The sequence below is a fragment of the Eublepharis macularius genome, chromosome 13, assembly GCF_028583425.1.
Source record: "Eublepharis macularius isolate TG4126 chromosome 13, MPM_Emac_v1.0, whole genome shotgun sequence".
Taxonomy (NCBI): Eukaryota; Metazoa; Chordata; class Lepidosauria; order Squamata; family Eublepharidae; genus Eublepharis; species Eublepharis macularius.
Genome location: NC_072802.1, coordinates 57,429,047 through 57,450,145, shown reverse-complemented (window position 1 = coordinate 57,450,145; position 21,099 = coordinate 57,429,047). Strand labels below are relative to the sequence as shown.

Genomic DNA, 21,099 nt, shown 5'->3' with positions numbered 1-21,099 from the left:
GCCACCTGCCCTGCCTTGAGAATTAGTAGCTGATGGCAGCTGAGAGTTTTTTGGGGTGCTGTAGCCACTTGGGGTCTGTACTGTGTGGAGAAAAGCGGGTTTAAAGTACCCAAAATAAACAGGACATTTAAAACCTTATTGCAAGAGAAGAAAGAGTACAAACTCTTCTTACCAGCTCCATTTGCTTTACGGGGGATAACTGCAGTACTGGGTCACTTTAACAAAGACACATTTCCTGCAAAGTACCTTAGCAGGACTTTTAAAAATATATATATATAAATAAAAAATATATATCAAGGACAGACCGCTGGTAGATCAAAGTTACTTTTGTCTACTTCGACTGGCCGCAGCTTTCCAGAATCTCAAATAGAGGTATTCCTCATGTACTACCTGATCACAGCTTTAAAGGGGCAGGGATTGAACCTCGGACTTTCTGCAGGCAAGGGAGATTCCTTATCACGGAACCACAGTCTCTCCCACCCCCAACATCACTCCCAAAGCCACACAAGCTGCCAAACGTGTCCAAGGCTCCTGAGGCACTGCTGGGCTCTGGCTTGCTTCCAATGTGTCTGGCCATGTACAACCATCACCTCCCCCATCCCGACACCTTCATAGATAAGTGTTACATTTTTTTTCAGTGCTTGGGCCAAAAAGGCAGCCTACCCCTGCTGAACACTGCCTAGAATTTGATTCTCTGCTTGGTTAAGAAGTTAAATCTATTTAATCTATAGTACTCGAGTAGCTCCTAAGTAACTGAACTATGCACTGCAATACAGCTGTAACCCACTGAACTACCACTGGAAGTGCATGAGGATTTGTTTATAAGTAAGCCTGGTTAGAACCGAGGCACTAGTTTCACCACATAATTAATAGTCAGCATGTTGAGTTAATCACTTGCATCTTGAGTTAATCGCTTGCTGGAGACATCATGAACTACATGAAAAACAGAAATAAACGTTGCAATCCTCATGCAGACATATTTTACAAAAAGGCAAAACAATTTTCTTAGGCATACCTGGAGGCAGCAGATCAAAAGGGGCAAGTGGGCTATGATAACTTTGCTGGAGGTCTTAGACTGCAGCTTTTCTGACAGTTTGATGCACAAGTTCTCAGCCCCTTGATAGCAAAAAGAACAAAAAAAGTAAGTGTTACTGGGGACAAGTTTTGACATTAGGATGGATTTCTCTCTTTCCTTTAGGAAAATGGCAAATCTGATTGTTACATCCTAGCTGAAGAACTGGTGGTATAGATTTTCCCCAGAAACAGCAAGTACATTATGGGGCAGCTGAAACGTGCATTTCACAAGCCAGTGAAAATTGTGGTTGCGAGTCTGCAGTCAATTAAGTCTGCTTTAGCCCATTAACTTTGATTGGACCAGACACTTATGAATGAACCACAGACCGATAACAAGCATGCAAAATGCATTTAATATCACTGAAGTCACTGACGGCTGAAATGATGGATTACCCAAAGAACTATTTATTCTCTAGTAAACCAATAGCATCAGTGTGCGAGGCAAGCTTGATCACTAAGCAAAGCCACATAGCGGGGGGATACATTTGAGCATGCATTATAATAAAGTTTATGCACTTTTAAAAAAAAATCATATCATCAGTCAACAGCATTCTTCAAAAAGAAGGAATACATTCAGGCAAATATCCAAGGTTCTATTAAACAAAAGCAGAAAGAACATTTTTTCTTAAAGGGACAGCACATGCATCATTTACCTTGCTCATCTTTCACAGCCCACACCATGAGATCCACACAGGCGGCATTAGCCTGGCAGCGCAGTTTTAAGGGATTCAGTTCATTGTGTAACCTGTCTACATCATGAAGGATTTTCTGAAGCTCTGCCTGGCTGCTGTTGAATTGTTCCAGCACAAAATCATGAATTTCCTTCACAAATGAGTTTGGGAGATCTGAGAGGATCAAGGGGAAAAAAAATTAAATTCAACAGTTATATTAGAGCAAGGAACAATATTAAATACACTAACATCTAAAAAAAATCCAGTTTTTTTCAAGATGTGGCACAAATAAATGATCCTCAACTCCTCTCCAACAAACTTCAAGCTCAAGTTTCCACTCAACTATAAAACTCTCTGGCAGTGCCAGTATAAGAAGAGTTACACCCTCCTAAGGGTATGACTACACAATATTTCTTTAAAAAGAGTCAGGTCCAGCTTTCCCAGATCTGACTGCTTTCCCTGCAACCACACTGCAGCTGCAGAGTATGTCATTTTAAGTCTGGTTTAGCTCGGAGCAGAGAACCCCCCAGGACATTTTCAACTCAGGAAAACGTGGCAGGAGACAGAAGCCCCTGTTCCCCTTATGCTACAGGTCTGCACTGAATCCCCACCCCCCCACTCCATCTTTTAAAACGGCATTCTCTGCAGCTGTTGCATGGTTGTGGGAAAAGTGAATCAAATTAGGGAACCTGGACTCAGCACAGGGCCGGATCGGGGGGGGGGGTAGTCTGCCCCCGGCATCGCCAAGGAGGGGGTGCTGAGCGCAGCTGCCAGCTGCCGGGAGCATGTGGGCGGTGGTGCGGACGGCTTCCCAGCCCCCCGCGCTGCCTTTCGCCTGCCCTGCAGGATGGGGGGTGGTCAGCTTGCTGTGCGCCCCCTGTCCTGCAGGGCAGGCAAATGGCATGGGTGGCTTCCCAGCCCTCTGCGCTGCCTCTGCCAACTCCACGGCACGCCGGGGCACCCAGCTTGCTGCATGGGCAGCACGCTCCGCCGTGCATGATGATGTCACGGAAGTGACGTCATCACGCAGTGCTGGGAGCGCGCGCGCTGTGCACGCGTGCAAGGGGCCAGACTTGGGTTGCCCTGGGCGTCAGCAACCCTAGATCCGGCCCTGACTCAGCACATTAAAAAAGGTATCCTGTAGTTTGGTCTTAAGTCCATTGCCATTAGGATAGAGTCATATTTGATCTTGGGCCAGTCGTTCCCAGAGTAACTTACCTGACAGGATTGCTGTAAGGTTTACTCAGGAGAGGGAAGAACAATGTATGGCACCCAGAGCTCCTCAGAGTAAGGATGAAATAACATGCATTATATAACAAAAAGTGTCTCTGGTTTGCTGTTAGAAAACTTATTATACAGCAAGTGAATGCACAAGAAATATTGTCATCGTCTAGAAAACGAAAGCTCATTCATTCAAACATCCTACCTTTCATATAGTATAATGTGTCTCGCAGCATTTTAAACTGGGCAACGTAAAGAGGGTCACTGAACATTTTGTAGCATAGATCAACATGGGGGTTCGCCTATAAAATATTTAACAGAAAGAGAAAAGACTTTCAGTTACATATGGCATTTCTATTGAAAAGTCAACTGAACAGTGTATTTTAAAAAGTAACTTTTGTACCTCGGACCTTCCTCGTTCTCCTGGGTATGTCAATCAAATCGAGCAACACAAATCCACTGAACACAAGCACTTTATTGCTTGCCTTCCCGTACCAACCAATGTTAACAAAAATTATATAATCCATATCAAGAAGATAATTGAAATTTATTTTATTTAAAAGTATTTATTCCCAGCCTACTGACTGAAATTTTTGGTGGCGGCTTACACCACAATAAACTTGTTGCTTACATCACAATCCTTGGTTGAATTTCTGTAGGAATAAAATTTTAAAAGGATAACTGTGTCAGTCTGTTGCAGCAAAGCAAAACAGCAAGCGACACCTTCATGACCAACCAAATTTGTTCCGCCATAAGCTTCCGTGAGTCACCGCTTACTTTGTCAGCTGCAATCTCTTCTGCAAAGATTTTTATAACCAAAATCACACAAGGGTTGGGAAGAGTGGGAGACAAGTTGTGATAAATATGCCACCAAGTTCCCAATGCTAAACAAACATATAGCAAAGTTTAGTTCTGTTGAAAAATATTAGACAGCTGTCTGATCCTGCAGTTAAATGCCAGAAGTTGACTGCAAGTATAACTGTTGGAGAGGCTAGGTTCAAAAAGTCACTGGGTGATGTAAGCTCGGTTTAACCTACCTTACAGGGTTAATGCAAGGATAAAATGGGAGAGGGGAGAATCATATATACTGCTCTGAGTTCTTTGGAGGAAGAAGAAGATAAAGGAAGGGAAGGGCTGTGGCTCAGTGGGAGAGCAGCTGCTTGGCATGGACAAGGTCCCAGGTTCAATCCCTGAAACCTCCATTTAAGGATTGGGTAGTAGGTGATATGAAAGACCTCCACCTGACACCCTGGAGAGCCACTGCCAGCCTGAATACTGACTCTGTACTGACTTTGCTGGACCAATGGCCTGATTCAGTATAAGGCAGCTTCATGTGTGTTCAAAACACAGAGCCAGGCAGCTGCCTTTTTACCTATCTATTGCCCCATTTGCCAAGAATTCTAAAAAGCTTTAGGTAGAAAATTCCCTCGATAGACAATGTCAAGTGCAGAGTAATTCCAACCAGAGAAAATTATAAAAATTAAAAATCAGAACACTAACAACACCAATCATGAATCAACCACAATTTGCAGAGGATTAGGACATCTTCTGATTATATTTCATTATATTAGAATTAGGGACATCTGTCACTTGGGGCATCCATTTATACCGCATACCTATGCTAAAGCTTAAAAATTTATTTCCACAGCCTCAACATTATAGGTGACTATTCAAAAAATCAAATCTCTTTTGCATATTTTGCTAATATTTCTGTTAGGCAAGCTTCTGTAAGCACTACCTCTTAGAAACAAATCGAAAAGTCAAGCCATTCCAACTTAAAATTGGAAACACTTAATTTTTCCAAAAAAAATTCACGCAGTGAAAAATTAACATACCTCAGTAACTTCAGCAACAACCGCATCTAAGTTTTTCAGAACAGATTCTCCAACAATCTGTTTGACCTAGAGACACAAAAACATTGATGTTTTTCACTGATAACATTTTATGAAATAGTGTTTCTTTCCACAAAAGCAATGTGGATTTATTTATGTCATTTATTAGTACATACAATAGTACAGTCCAGTGCAATCCTGTCCACATTTGCTCAAGACTAAGCCCAATTGAACACAGTGGGACTTACTTCTATGTATGTACAGGACTGCCTAATCTAGTCGCTCAAATAAAACATTAATTAAGGCGTCAAACATCTCACGGTACTAAAATGATAGTTAGAACTTAAGGTTGGGGATGTAAAATATAGGTCAAATGTTAAACGTACAGCCCTAGACAGGAACTGCTACAATAACAGAAATGCAATGGCCCCAAGAAAAAATGCCACTGTATTAGATCCAGTTTGGTGTAGTGGTTAAGAGCAGCGGGACTGTAATCTGGAGAACCAGGTTTGATTCCCTACTCTTCCACTTGTAGCCAGCTGCGTGACCTTGGGTCAGTCACAGCTTCTAGGAGCTCTCTCAGCCCCACCCACCTCACAGAGTGAATGTTTTGGGGATAATAATAACATACTTTGTAAAACTGCTCTGAGTGGGCATTAAATTGTCCTGAAGGGCGGTATATAAATCTATTATTATTATTATTATTGAACCAAAATGGAAACATTTCTCAAGATATTAATGCAAGCAAAGCATAGCCTTGCCTCTCAACAACTGTTTACCACCTCTCTTTTATTAGGTGGTGGATGGATGGACTGCCACTGGAAGAAGGTATGCAAAAGCCAAGCAACAGTAAAGGGGAGTGCTGGTTGCAGCAGAACAGGATAGTAGAAAAGCCAGTTCTCAGAGCAGCAAAGTATGAAAGGATTAGCAGCAGCAACCTACCGGTAAGATTAAGGGGAAATAGTTCACTGGGAGGCACAGCACAAGGGGAGAAAGTGGGAAGTCAGGGAGCTGGTCAGCACGTGCAGGCAGAGGGAGACAAAAACTGGGCAACAAAGGAAACCCACTATTCTCAGCCAAACACATGATCAGAGTACAGATGGATGCCAAGAAGCATGGATTCCAAGTGTCTGGTCCTGATACTTTATGATATTTTTCTGGCAATATTAAGTTTTATCACGTATGACAAATGTACCCTCTTCCCCAGGAACACGATCTTCAACTATTTATAAAGGTATGTAACTCAGCACCATTGACTTAAGACAGTTTTAATGCTGCTCCTTATTTAGCCTAGAAGAATGTTAATGCCATGGGATTTTATGCGATCTCTGAAACGGCTCATAACGTACCATGTTCAGCAGCTGGCGAAGCATTTCTAATGGAATGTTAAACTCCTTGTTGCTGATGCCATTAAAGAGGGGAGAAACTGAGAAGCTGGAACTTATTGTCGAGAAGTAATAATCAGGATCCACTGCGCTTCCATCAGGCAGATAGGAGCCTGCTTATAAGTTAAGGGGGAGAAAATTCAACAGATGTATTCAAAAGGTTCACCATGTTGCCCATGTGACCCACTGCCTGATAAAAAACCAACACAACTGATATTTTACACTGACAGTCTGATGGGAGATCATGGGATAACATTGGCTTAGTTTGTTTGTAGACTGTATTGTTTTCTCTGAGCATGCAGGAAAGACGATGAGCTGAATATCTCCACCACAACAACATCTTTAATCACTAATTTCTATTGAGAATAATTATCTAATGCATCGGACACTCATCTCACACTCAAAGGGCTGCCACTTGCCACATCCATGTGAACTTGGTGATTCTCTAAAATCTCTGTTTGAAGCTCTGCTCCAAAGTCCACGGACCTTTGAGCTAGGGCAAGTAGTGACTCAGGAGGACAGAGCCTTCTCTGTGGTAGCACCCTGTTCGTTGAACACCCTCCCCAGAAGCATCTGGTCAGCACTCAGTGGCAACTCCTCTTCTTTTAGATGTAATCTGCCACCACTCCAGTATTTGTTATTAGATATTTTTTTACTTCTGGGAAGATTTAAATAATGCAGCTGCCTCTTCTTTTAATTAGGTTTAAACAGTATTCTACATTTTTTAAAAACTTCTGAATTCTTCTTATTTTGTAGTTGCCTTGTGAAATTATGTAAAATCAATTGCAGGGGGAAAATATTCTTTAAAAAACCCTACTGTATTGAAACCCAAAAGTAGGCTGTGCTAAGACTTAATATGATTCATATCAGTAACACTGCTGTTTGTTTATTTCTTTCTTGAGTGTGTGTGAGCTTCTTTATCAACAGATGGTGATCACAAACACAATTCTTTAATCTTTGGAAGTTGTATAGAAGATATTTTGATACGCAAGACTTTTTCACCCACGTGTGATAAACTATACATATAAACAAAATCTCCTACACAGCATTACAGGTGCCCCACCCTCTTTTGTATCTCATTACCAAAAAGACAGAAGAAACAAAAACAGACATATGGTAAAAAAAAAAATAAGTCCCATGTTGGAATTGAGGTGGGTCATCCTCACTCCAAAAAGCATAAAGCTGGCTGCTCTTCCAGAACAACAGCTTGAAGGTTTATATCTAAACCAACAAGAAATAGGAACTGTTAATCTTTTATTACACCATTTTAACCTGGCAATAGGGAAGAAACTTGAATGGCTCAGAGCTTCTCATCGAGTTCTGAAAATCCCCCCTGAAAGCACGTAATTGCACTTAATGCTATAATGTGGTACGATTAGTGCTATAATTTAAGAGCATAAGAGAAGACCAACTCAGTCAGATGAAAGGTCCCTCACAGTGGCCAACCAGATTCCCCGGAGAAGCCCGCAAGCACAGCATGGAAGCAAGAGACTTCTCTTGCTAGTGCTCCCCAGCAACGGTCATTCAGTTGTTGCTGGTTCCAGATGAAGAAGTTTTCTCACTAAAATTACTGGTGCTATTTAAAATTTATTCAGTACTTCCAACAAGCTAAACTCTTGTGACAATCCTTTCCGGGAGAACTTACACTCAAGACAGGACAAGGTTTGACAGAGGGCAATGTCATCTTGTCTCATTTGCTAGGAATAGCAGATCAAGAACCGTCTCACACTTAACTCCTGTGGACCCAACCTAAGTATTCCCTGATGATTCAACTGGTTTAATTTCATATTGGCACAAGCCACGTGTTCTTTTTTTCACTTCTGATTATTGCTGCTCAGCTTTTATAACTGTAAAAGATCCACACATCTCATTTGAAATTTTAGAAAATATAATTCCCTCTCATTTTAGATTCTTTAATCTTCTCAACTATGCTTTCCCTAGTACAGTAAAACTAAACTAGCAGGGAAAGAAAGATTTTCCGAGCATATACCTTTCCTGACCCATGAACAAGGAAAACAGATCCTGCCATCTGAGCCCATCTGCGCTCACTGAGAAGCTAGACCTACTGATGCCAGTGAGATTTGCTTCCAAGAAAATATTGAAACTGCTGCCTATACATGGTTACTCAGCAGAAGTTCGACTGAGTTCAGTGGAGTTTACTCCGAAGTGAGCTTGTACAGGATTACAGTCTTGATGTAGTAATCCGCACCCATGCCCTACAGCAACAGCCTTCCTGTCGAACATAGAAGGATAAATTATAGTTTTAGATACTGCAAAGCAATGTTCTTCACAGATCCACTGTGACAGATGGTAAGACAGTGCCCTCTGTGCCCAAGAACATTCCCACAGCAAAGATGACCAACCACCACTAGCATCCCTGTACCACCTTTTCCTTTCTCCTGGAGTGTTCATCACAAGGCAACCATTTACGTGGGGCTGATCTATGAGGTCTGTGCTCAGAGATGTAAAAAAAATAAACCCGACTTCTCAGTAATCTTACACTAGAGAGTGAAACTTTACCTTCAAAGTATTGCACAGCAGTTCCTCCAGGGGAAGAAGGAGGAGGAATTCCACGCTCGGGACTGACCTGAAATATGAAGACAAGCATAGCATATTGGCATGTTTCACTTAGTTGGGGCTTACAGGACGGGAGCCCTTGGACACATTCTAACGGTGGCATTTCCTTCCACAGCAAGGAACCTTGCGCCCTTTGAAGCTCCTTGCACCAAAGAAAAGTGCCACAGTTAGAAGAATGGATCTACATGAACCAGCCCTTATTTCTTTATTATTCCCCCCAAAACCCAATCACAAAACTATCACTAATTAATTCCAAAAACCTATCAACAGGACCTAATTTCCCTAATCAACAGAATTTTTCATAAAGAGTGGGGCACTAATCTGTCTAGAAGAGTGTTATATAAGTGCTGCTTATTATTATTATTAACAACAACAACAACAACAACAACCTGAGATCTAAATGTCTCTCTAATTTCTTCCTGTTGGGGAGGAGATCTAAAAAGCTCACTGTCCCAAGTCCTACACACAGCTGCAAAGTTGGCTTGTTTATGACTGACAATTTGAACTTTGCTTGTAGGCTTATTTCCAAAGATCAGAGGCTTTTATAGCCATGCTCACCCCAGCCAATAAATACTAACCGCTTTGTTCCTCTGATTAGCCCAGGGTACCAATATTGCTATTTTAATCTCCATGCAAGAGTTTACACCAACAAAAAAGTGTTTCCGGGAAAGTAACCAGAAATAGTCTTGTAGATGTGCCTGTATTCAGTCAACCCTATTTTGCAAATGATACAGATCTATGGTTCATTTTATTCAGGGAATGCTTTTACACAAACCTGAGTGATGCTGGAAACACTGCTGGCCTTCCGCTTTAAGGTTCCTTCCTGACAGACAGAGAGTAGAGAGTTTGGAAGAATTGATCTGAAATCATTAAAAGAGCGCCTGCGAATACCATCCAACTCGCTTGGGGCTTTGAGGGAATGAGGAGCAACTTTAGGAAAAAGTTTGGACAGCAGAGACTCTTCAGAGTTGCTGTAGCGTCCGAACGCGCGTGAAATTCCAATCAGGCATGGCACAGCATACTTGCACAAATATTCTGGAAAACAGAGATTAAGCCATTTAACTTTTGCTTCTAAAAGTTCATTACTCAAAACACCTATGCCAGCTTGCTAAAAGTATTAGTTATTAAACATCTATGTTAAAGAGGGGAAACAAGAGAACTTCAATATGACGTGGAAAACTCGAACATTTAAAAATACAAACTTTTTTGTATTTCAACTGTGTAACATTACCTTGTGCATTTCACTCTGTGACAGTGTGAAGGTAACAGGAGAGAGAAGTGGCTTGGTTTTACATTTGCTACAATGAAAAAGAAACGCAACAGGAACAGTTTCCCATACCTTTATCCTGGATTTGTGGAGACTGGCACATTCCCAGCAGGACCTGCATCACTTGCAAAATTGCTTCTAAAACCTAAAACAATCGAGACAGTCCTTTTAAAAACTCTCATGTAGAAAGAATGAACTTTACCTTACAGGGTGACTGCAGGGAAGCTAACCGTTTTCAAACATTAAATGGAGCTTTGTATATTCACAGCCATTGAATCGATTTATATTTTAATATTTAAAATCCTTTTTTCTAAGCTAACAAAAATTCACAAGCAGCAGGGCTTTTTTTCAGCAGGAACACAGTGGAATGGAGTTCCGGCACCTCTTTAAAATGGTCACATGGCCGATGGCCCCGCCCCCTGATCTCCAGACAGAGGGGAGTTGAGATTGCCCTCTGCGCCATGGTGCGGAGGGCAATCTAAACTCCCCTCTGTCTGGAAATCAGGGGGCGGGGCCACCGGCCATGTGACCATTTTTGCAGAGGGCGATTTAAACTTAAAAAACTCCCCCCTTGTTTCAGCTGACTCAAAGTGACATCATGGTGCGGTCCTGAGTTCCACCACCTCTTTTCCCAGAAAAAAAGCCCTGACAAGCAGCATTACAGAAAAAGCACCAGTTTAAGCTCAAATTAATAAAATATCTTATGGCTAAGAGTTTATGGTTCAAAATGGGGGGAGGAGCAAAAAAGACAGCCCCCCAATATCGATACATACAATCTAAGTATATGTATCATCTCAGTAGAATTCACTGCCAGTGGACATAGTGATGGCCACAAGCACAGATGGCTTTAAAATGTTAAAAAGATTCAAGGAGGAGAGGTCTACCAATGACTACAAACCATAAAGACTACAAGGAACCTCCATATGCAGAGGCAGCAAACCTCTGAACACCAGTGGCAGGAGGCAGCATCATGGGATGACTTCGGCCTCCATGCTCTGTCTGTTGGCCCTCCAGAACAACTGGTTGGCACAGCTGTGTGAAACAAGATGCTGGTCTGATCCAGCAGACTCTATTTGTACTCTTATGTTACGTATCTCTGTATTAAAAAATAACACTTGACAAGCACTTTTCTTAAAAACGTTAATTCATACTCACAACCTAAAAGAAATGGTTTACCATATGGTGAATTATGTATGTTAGAGAACATGGCATCGACCAGGGCCAGGGCCTTCTCGGTCCTGGCCCCAGCCTGGTGGAACGCTCTGTCTAACGAGACCAGGGCCCAGCAGGATTTGTTATCCTTTTGCCGGGCCTGCAAGACAGAGCTGTTCTGCCAGGCGTATGGGCAGTGCTAGGCAGAGCCCCCTGGCCAGTAGATTGCAGAATATGCCCTCCCTATGAGCAGTACCTCCATCTAGCAAAGAGTCCCCAGTATGATGCTCTAGAGATGGGTGAAGGTTGGTCAGTTGGTTACTGTGTCATTATGATTATGTATATATATATGTATTTTTAACTGTGTAACTTTGACTGTTTTATGTCTCTTAATTGCATATGGTTGTAATCCACCCTGAGCCTGCTGGTGTGGGGAGGGTGGAAAATAAATAAATAAAATAAATAGTTCCAACTTTTCTGCTTTTCAGTTCAGAAGCAGAAAATATGATGAATGGCTTCCTTAGAGGTTGCCCGACATATGTTGTTTGAATAGAATACTGGGCTTCTAATGACTGTTTTCTCTGCTCAGAGTTATGAAGGGCATCTTTGACTAATGGCAAGGATGCCTTCTTCCTCCAAGAGGAGAAGGCTCAGTAAGGAAAAAACAGCATTTAAAAGGGAAAAACTATTCAAGATTTTTTTTAAAAAACCACAAGATCCAACAAATTAGTTTGTAACAAGATAACGCAAATATATCTTTTAAAAGTTTATCTAAAGGACTGGCACTCAATGAAAAATATTCCTTTTTGGAATAACCCCCTCCTGCCAATTGAAAACATTTATAAAATTTGCAGTTCAGGAAGAGCAATACATTATTCTGGGTTTCTGTGATTTTTTTTACTCTAACATTTATATCCCACTTGCCCAGACTGAAATCTGGTTCTCAAAGAAGCTCATAAGAAACTGAAGCAGCAGCTTGAAGAAAAGTGATTCGCAAATTCAGAAATACAACTCTAATGGAAATCATTTCAGATGGGTAGTTGTGTTGGTCTGCAGTAGAAGAGCAATATTCGAGTCCAGGGGCACCTTACAGACCAAGAAGATTGCCAGAATATAAGCTTTCGAGAGTCAAAGCTCCCTTTGTCAGTTATCTGATTAAGGGAGCTTTGACTCGCAAGTCAAAGTCAGTCAATTATAATTATACCATTTTTCTTTATCAGTTTAAATGACAAATTATATCCTACACTCTTGCTGGATCAAATGGTTATAATCAGGGGTGGTGGGGGCCAGGAGAAATCTGAGCCAAGCTCCAGCTAACAGCTCAGTTTGCTCCTGGGCCATTTTATCATTCCAACCCACCCTGGTTATACTTGATGCCCCAACCTGGATCTGAGAACTCCACAAAGATTCAAAAGAAAGCAAGTTTATATGTGGAAGAGTAATTGCCCACCTAAAGGAACTGCCCCCCAACCAGAGGAAAATATTATTAGAAGAAACATTTAGTCTGCTAATGTATATTAGAATGGCCCTCTACAAGCTTGTGTGTACAAGTTTAGGCTTTGCTGTAAGGAATGTTCTTCTTAGCTGAGTAAGAAGTGCATTCCAAAAGACTTGCAGGTAGTGTGAGTTAAACAATAACCTTCTTGGAAGATTACAAATAAGAAGCATTTTTAGGGATTTTTTGTAGTCGTCGATTCCAGGTTATCCCATTCCACAAACACCTGTGTGCCTTGGCACTTTGAGGCTGAAGTATCATGATACTTTTCACTCCTTTCACCTGGGGAAACATTTATTATAAGAACTGAGGCATACTGGCATCGATTGCAACGCACGTTACAATTTCCCAAGTGAATTCTACCTGCTCTCTAAGAACAGCGTCTCTGTAGGCAACATCGGATAACAAGGTCACTAAACAAAAGCTGAAGTTTTCCGCAATGGGAAGCAGGCCTGTAAGTATGATAAAAGACAGACAACAGGATTACAGTTTATCAGCTGAACATGCAGCAGCAACTCTGAAACACTGTAACTCACTAAATTTTGTATCTCCTCTATATCTGACAGCACAGACAGCATAACTTTATTAACAGGTCAACGCACAGCACACATAAGAACATTTCATAATGTGGGTTCTGTCCAAAAAGAGACACAAGAGCCCTTCAGTTATTAGGCCGCATGCATGACAGCCCTTTATACATGAATAGCTTCCACGTGGATGGGAGAGCATATAAATAAGCCTACCACGTGGGCAGGACCTTGTCTTCCCCATGGGATCAGCATCATGCCACAACACGGGTGCCAACTCCGTGGCAAATGCATATACAACTGGGCCCCACCCATGCATTCATCTCCCAGCCATGTGGGGACTACTTGTGGATAAGAGGTTCCCCTGAGTCTGGAAGAATTCCTGAGGGATATCTCAAGTAAACCATTGCTTTCGATTAAACGATGACAGCATGTCTTCATTCCCATGTATATTAAAGAAAAAGGAAGAGCTGTACAAATAGAGCAGCCACAGCTTTTTTGAAATACATGAAACATCCTAGTTTTCCTTGGGAATATAGCATTTCACAGGCTGTGATGTCAAGAAGCTGCATGCACAGGTGAGAACCGCAGGCACCCACAGGAATACTTAAGAACACAGTATCTCTAACAACTAAAGAGACCAGCAGTTTCTCAAACTGAACACTGGCTTCCCTTCTCTGCTGCAGGAATACCAGAAGTAGAATGGCCTGTACCTGCCTGCGCAAACACAATGGAATTTGGGATCAACTTGGCTGGCGATGAGGCCTGTAGGACCTCCTGTACACAAACCTCTTAATTCTGAATGCAATACATACTACCACCTCCATTTTCCACTACCAGTATTTCTGTAACAGAATTACAAAAAGGAAAAAGGGGAAAAAACAGGGGGAGGGATTTTATAAACAAAATATGCATGTGTTTACCTCAATGTTCAAAGAGTTAAAGAAAACAAATGTATTATTATTATTATTAATTAAATTTATAGTCCGCCCTCCCCACGAATGGGCTCAGGGCGGATTACAACATACAGATAAAAACGCATTAATAAAACAGTACATCGAATAATAATAAAAGCCAGATTTAGCAGCATAAAAACAAACTCTGCACCATGTTCCTAATATCCCAGGATGGGATTCAATCCACCCTTCCCTGCCAACCATAAGGGGAAGAGAGGGGTGAAGACGCGAGTTGGGGCAGATGACTCATATAGCCCCCCACTAATAGGAGACAGGCAAGGAGGTCAATGGGTGGATCTGAATACTGGCCTCAACCAAATGCCTGGTGGAACATCTCTGCCTTACAGGCCCGCCGAAAGGACACAAGGTCCTGGAGGGCCCAAGTATCTTCCGACAGAGAGTTCCACCAGGTTGGGGCTAGGACTGAAAACGCCCTGGCCCTGGTCGAGGCCAGTCGAGCCTCTCTACAGCCAAGGACCACCAGTAGATGTTTTCCTGCTGATCTAAGCGCTCTCCAGGCCCTGGATCAGGTTCAAGGTCTTGGTCTTAACCTACAAGGCCCTAAATGGACTGGGACAGGCATGCCTGAAGGACTACCTCTCCCTGTATGTACCCTGGAGTCCAGGGTACATACAGGGAGAGGCGGTCCCTCAGGTACGCCTGTCCCAGTCCATTTAGGGCCTTGTAGGTTAAGACCAAGACCTTGAACCTGATCCGGAACTCCACGGGGAGCCAGTGCAGCTGCTGCAAGGTTGGAGTCACATGTGCCCCGTATGGTGAACCCACCAGGACACGTGCAGCAGCATTCTGAACCCGCTGCAACTTCCAGGTCAGACCCAAGGGAAGCCCTGAGTAGAGCGAGTTACAGTAGTCTAATCTGGAGGTGACCGTTGCATGGATCACCGTAGTTAGGTCATGGGTTGAAAGATAGGGGGCAAGTTGCCTGGCCTGCCAAAAGTGCAAAAGGCAAACTGGGCAACTGCTGTGACCTGGGCCTTCATTGATAAGGAGGAGTCCAGTGTCACACCAAGACTCCTGACCGCCGGTACGGGCACAAGTGGCGCCCCATCGAACACTGGGAGCTGGATCCCCCTATCCACTGCACCATGGCCCAAGTACAGGACCTCCATCTTATAGAAGTCACCCTAATGCTGCCATATCACATAAAAAGAGAGCATAACTGAAAACAGTATTTTCCCCTTCTGATGAAAAAGAGCAAAAGTGTCACCTCGGCCTTTCCGTGAATTGCTTTCTTCTATCCATTGCACTTTGGCGAGGCCCCTTAACAGCCGGAGAAGGTAAGGAACGAGGGTATCTTTATGCTGCAAGGCAAGAGGAGATTTTTCAGAGAACAGCACAGGAATATGAATTGAGATACAAGGTGCAAAACAATAGCGCCATTAAAGTGATGGTGACTCTGAGGATTAGTCCCACAGAGTTCACATATTATACAAAGGCTTAGTAACTAAATTAAATCTCACGCTATATAGCAGATTAAAGCATTCCAGCCTAGCCAGTACGTAAGGCAAAATACGATCCTTCTCCTGAAGCTCACTGTGTCTCCAGCTTTTGACGTCTTGTATCTTGATTGGAATGTGACACAAAGGGAATGGCGATTACAATAATTTTAAGACCACCATTTGAAACTCCTGTATGTATTCTGCTCCTTCTACTGATTCTTGTTTGGTCTTCAGCAAATTACCCCGATTGCACAACAGCTAAAACGTTCTAGTCTGCATGTTGACAGTTAAGGGGCAAAGCACCCCTTGAGAGGCAGCTCATCCATCAGGGAGACCTCGGCGACTTCCTAGGACACTGGAACAAGGCGTGCCAGTGCAGGTTCAGTGTTGCCACCCAGGATCACAGTATAGTCAACAGCAATGCTGGAGACCAGGCTGTATCTGCCTGCCCTAGCCCCACCTCTGTCACAGAGGTAGGAAGGAAGATGGAGCAGGCAGTTTGCTGGCTTCACATCACCCTACTACTGGCAGCTCCTTGCCTGCCTGGCTCCACCTGCGCCCAGAATGAAGTGGGGGTGGGGCACACAGTGGGTGACGGGGGGGGGGCACACAGTGGGTTCGCAGCGTACCTGGGTCATTGCAAGGGCGGCACCAAAATCACAAGCCACCATGGGTACCAAAAATCCTTAGGCCAGGTTTGCACTTTTGAGTATCTGTGGTATGGAAGGCACATGAGAGGCCTCGTGAGAGCTACTGTAGCACAGTGGTTCGGCTGCAAATCAGCACTCTACTGGTTCGAATCCCACTGCTGCCATGAGCTCAGTAGGTGCCTTGGGTAAGCCGCTCCTCTCAGCTCCCCAGCTGTATTGTGGGGATAATAATAACACTAACTTGCTCACCGCTCTGGGTGGAACACTAATCTGTCTAGAAGAGCAGTATATAAGCGCAGTTATTATTATGAAAGGCTTTCAGATTAGAAAGGAATTATTTCTTCACGCCTCGGCCAAGATAGTGAGCAGGTGGGGTGAAGGGAAAGCTGTTTTCCATGGCATAACAGCAGCAAATGCCTCAGTGAAGCAGAGCATCCACAAACCTATCAAAGTTGTTTCCTTATCTAGCAAAGATTCTCCTTTCTATTCTCACTGCATATTCATTGCATCTGCATCCATACAGAAGGCAGAAAGTTTTAAACGAAGGTTTCTTTGCGCAGACTGCTCTGGAACAGGCTTCCAGTACTTATCATCTCCAACCAAAAGTCCAGTATCACACATCATAATACAATGGATGCCACCTTTTGCATAACACCTCACTGTTATATCTGTTTATGAATTTAACACCACAATTCCAGAAATCTCTTTCTTCTAAAATTTTATTTACATAAAGTCTCATCATTGCTCTCGCACTTTCTTTTTCATTAAAAAAATATTTTGCAGCCTACTGACCAAAACCTAAGATTGCATCTGCCCTCTAACAGAGTTCAAGCACAATTTATACAAAACATGAAGCTGCTTTATGTCGAGCCAGACCTTCGGGCGACTTAACTCATTATTGTCTACTCTGACCAGTAGCAACTCCTACAAAGAAATATCTTTCCCATGACCTACTTCGTGAAATCCTTTAATGAGAGATATCAGGGACTGAACCTGCTACCTTCTGTACACAAAGCTTTTGCTGTACTATTCAGCCACAGCTACAACTTCTTGCATACATTCCCATGAGTTGTGAAAGAAAGCTTTCTATTACTAAAATGATATACATTAGTAATATTATGGAAAAGGGGTTGTGGACCCATCTCCCTCTGCACTGGATCTCTGTTTTCCAACAGATTTTAAAGATCATGGAAATCATCTAGTTCAACCCCGTGAGCTACATAAAACCATTCCTCAAACAATGCAATCCTAAGCAGAGTTACATACTTTTAAACCTATTGACTTCAACGGACGTAGAATGGTATAAATCTGCTAAGTTAAACAGAATAATCAACTACCAGTATTGTACAACCTCCCTAAATGATCAGTTACACTACCCAAGAAAAGAACACAGAGAGAGAAAATCAAGTTAATGATTTATTTTATTTCCACTCTCAGGTAATTTATGGACCAAACCAAATAATATTTAAAAACCAGATACATACTTCCTAAAAGGAAACTTTTCTAAAAACTTAGCTTCTGGTCAGGGCTAGGGGAATGTGATCAATCCACAGTTCAAAAGCTATACAGATGCTTTCTTCAAAAGCACTGGTGCTCTCACAGCTGTTCAAGCGAACTATTCATAAATGTAACAAGTGCGTACCTGTAGGTCAGATTCAATAAGAAAAATTCCCGAAGCTATCACAGCATCTCTGCGACGCTCGTCTAGCTGGAAGATCCCATGGATATCTACTGGGCACATGCATAGTAGTTTCTGTACCTACAGGAAAGAAGCAAATGGTGTGAGGATCTTTATTGTAAAATCAATACATAATTCCAAATATTTAAAAATAACATTATGCAGAATTAGACAACAATCCTATCATGAATAAGACATAAGCAAAAAACCAGCAGCATTGAAGGAATCTTCCATGAAACCAAATAAGGTCCTTTCATAAGTGAAAAACCACACTACGTCTTGTGGCACTTTAGAGAACCAGTCTGGTGTAGTGGTTAAGAGCGCGGGACTCTAATCTGGAGAGCCGGGTTTGATTCCCCACTCCTCCGCTTGAAGCCAGCTGGGTGACCTTGGGTCAGTCACAGCTCTCTGGAGCTCTCTCAGCCCCACCCACCTCACAGGGTGTTTTGTTGTGGGGATAATAATGGCACACTTTGTAAACCACTCTGAGTGGGCATTAAGTTGTCTTGAAGGGCGGTATATAAATTGAATGATATTATTATTATTATTTAAAGACTCATAGATTTCTTGTAGCTTAAGCCGGTGTCTTTGGAACATTAATCAATACTGTACCTCGTCCTGAGCCCGCTTGCGGGGAGGGCGGGTTAAAAATAAAAATAAATAAATAATAACTTATGCAACTGATAACTTTAACAGCCTCATGGATTAATCAAGTGGCGCACACAGGAGAGAGAGAGCCTCTTACTATCCTAGATGCAGAGGAGTTAGCCATGTTAGTCTGTAGTAGCAAAATCAAGAAGAGTCCAGTAGCACCTTTAAGACTAACCAACTTTATTGTAGCATAAGCTTTCGAGAATCACAGTTCTCTTCGTCAGATGCATGGAGGGCAAGAAGAAACTGGTCAGATATATAGGTGGAGAGGGGAGGGAGGAGTAGATGCAAACACAGAAGCTACTGTTTGCATCTACTCCTCCCTCCCCTCTCCACCTATATATCTGACCAGTTTCTTCTTGCCCTCCATGCATCTGACGAAGAGAACAGTGATTCTCGAAAGCTTATGCTACAATAAAGTTGTTTTTTTATACTATCCTCTTACTGCCGCAGGACCATACACACCTGCACTCTTCATTTAGAAGCAGCAGGCCCTGCCCTGAATCTCCCTTTAGTCAGCTTCCACCTCCTCTCTTCCCACATAGCCTAGCTTTGCCTATTGACACCTCTGAACAGGAACAGACTAAGAGGGGAGCAACCGCACACACAATCAGTCTTCAAAGTGGCACAGTTCTAGAATGGCCCTTGAGAAAGAATTTTAAGAGGCAGTAATGGCTTTATTTGTCATCTAGAGTAAAGGCATGTGCTGTGAACATACAAAAAATGCATGCTGTGCTCTTGCATACTGTTTTGCTCTTTAACAGGAAGAATAAATGAGCGGGGGAGATTGTCATCTAGACACAGAGGGAGAAAAGGGGCTGTAAAACAACTTACATCAGCCTGCCTGAGACCAATTGCCATTTGAGACTACATGCCTTCCCCAAACCATCTCTTTCAGAAGTCATTCCATCTGGTCATTATGGGGCAGTTGTATAACAATGCAATCCTAAACAAAGACATACCCTTTTAAGTCCACTGACTTCAACTTTGCTTAGGGTTGCACTGTAAGCTACTGACTGTTTGTTTCTGAATTTGCTTGTGTTCCTCTCCCTGTCTGTCTCCTTGTCCTTTGGAGTTGTGTATTATATCACACTGTAAGTGTTATTTTGAACACCTAGAACGCAATGGCACAAAAGCAGTATCTAAATCAAGCCGCTGTGCCTCAAACGTCTCACCTCAGGGCTACAACTTAAGCAACACAGCATCTGTGAGGCCATTTCTCCTCTAGGACAGTACGCTAAGTGCACAGTGCAGAACGCTAGATTCCAGCGCCCCTGGACAGATGAGAAAATACTTCCTTTACAAACACATGCTACGCTTGGCACAGGGCATTTTGCCCTCACATCCTTTTTTGTTTAAAGGCCCCATGGAAATAAGCAGTGTATGTTCTCAGCCCTGCTGACCACAGGTGGCAATGCAAATGCCCAGTAGTCAAGAAGATTGCCACCAAGTTTGTTGCATCTGCTGTAAGACGGATGGAGCAGGGTCCATCATTACAATCTAGCACGGTGTTTCTAGGAACGAATGGCCTTTGACATCTCCTGAAGACAGCCCTTTTGAAATAAGCATAATGTTCATTGTTCTCCATGATTCTGCAAACACTAACGATTTCAACTCTTGTTAGTTGACAGCTCATCTGACAAACTACCGAGTCATATATGAGAAACCTAGACAGAGATAATGATTTACTGAGGATCAATGGGGGGGCTAGGAGAAGTAAGCTTTCTAGACCAAGATGAGAATAGACTGAAAGAGGGTTTGGTTGAGAGAAATGTGTAGAGAGGGCAAGCATTGTAAGTTCTCAGGGACACAAACGATTAGGTAAAATAATTTCAGCAGGTTACTCCATTCATGTGTTTTGTTTCCCTCTCATTTGTCCTCTCCAGCAGCTTCATCTATTTTAGGCTGCAAACCCTCGGGGAAAGGAAAGGTTTATTTTTACACTGGGTTTTATAACATTATCAGCCCTGAGGAAAAGGAAAGCTACAAATTCAACTAAATATAAACAATCCTCTCTCCAGCACCGAACCATTTTCAGATTGCAAGGCTCTGTTTGTTCAAAGCGACATTGCCAAAACAAGGACCAATCACTCATCCCTACCATGAAATGCCTCCTATATGCAAGGCAGTTAGCTTGAAAAGCTAGGAAGTAGGACGTGGTTCAACCAGAAACCAGCTCGTTCACTTTACAAATAAAATTATTTCAATCACACATGAGGCTGCCATTGCTATGGCAAAGCTTGCTTCACACACAGTATTGCCCAAGAATGCAATATTTCCCTGGAGGGTGTAACTGATTACTTAAAGATTTACATTGTAATCTTTAAATTAAACAGCAGATTAACTTGCCAGATCAAAGCATTAGGCTCCCTTTGCTCTCACCTGATGTTCAAAATACATTACGTCAATATTTCATAATACACCGAAAACGGTACCAAAAACTAGAAAACAACATAAGGTGAATAAATAAATGCATTTCACAGGTGAAGAAGGCTTGTACCAT

The 21,099-nt window shown here is 42.5% G+C and overlaps 1 protein-coding gene across 1 annotated transcript in view; it reads right to left on the bottom strand.

The window, feature by feature from the left end:
• Positions 1-21,099, bottom strand: part of PI4KA (phosphatidylinositol 4-kinase alpha) — a 105,365-nt gene that overhangs the window by 80,868 nt on the left and 3,398 nt on the right. Inside the window, exons 2-12 of the mRNA XM_054995735.1 lie at positions 17,910-18,026; positions 15,386-15,479; positions 13,038-13,126; positions 10,100-10,172; positions 9,536-9,795; positions 8,704-8,770; positions 6,148-6,296; positions 4,802-4,867; positions 3,172-3,268; positions 1,728-1,919; positions 1,016-1,116 (exon numbers count right to left, since the gene is read on the bottom strand). Coding sequence (XP_054851710.1) covers positions 1,016-1,116; positions 1,728-1,919; positions 3,172-3,268; positions 4,802-4,867; positions 6,148-6,296; positions 8,704-8,770; positions 9,536-9,795; positions 10,100-10,172; positions 13,038-13,126; positions 15,386-15,479; positions 17,910-18,026 — 1,305 coding nt within the window. The remainder of the gene's footprint in view (positions 1-1,015; positions 1,117-1,727; positions 1,920-3,171; positions 3,269-4,801; positions 4,868-6,147; positions 6,297-8,703; positions 8,771-9,535; positions 9,796-10,099; positions 10,173-13,037; positions 13,127-15,385; positions 15,480-17,909; positions 18,027-21,099) is intronic.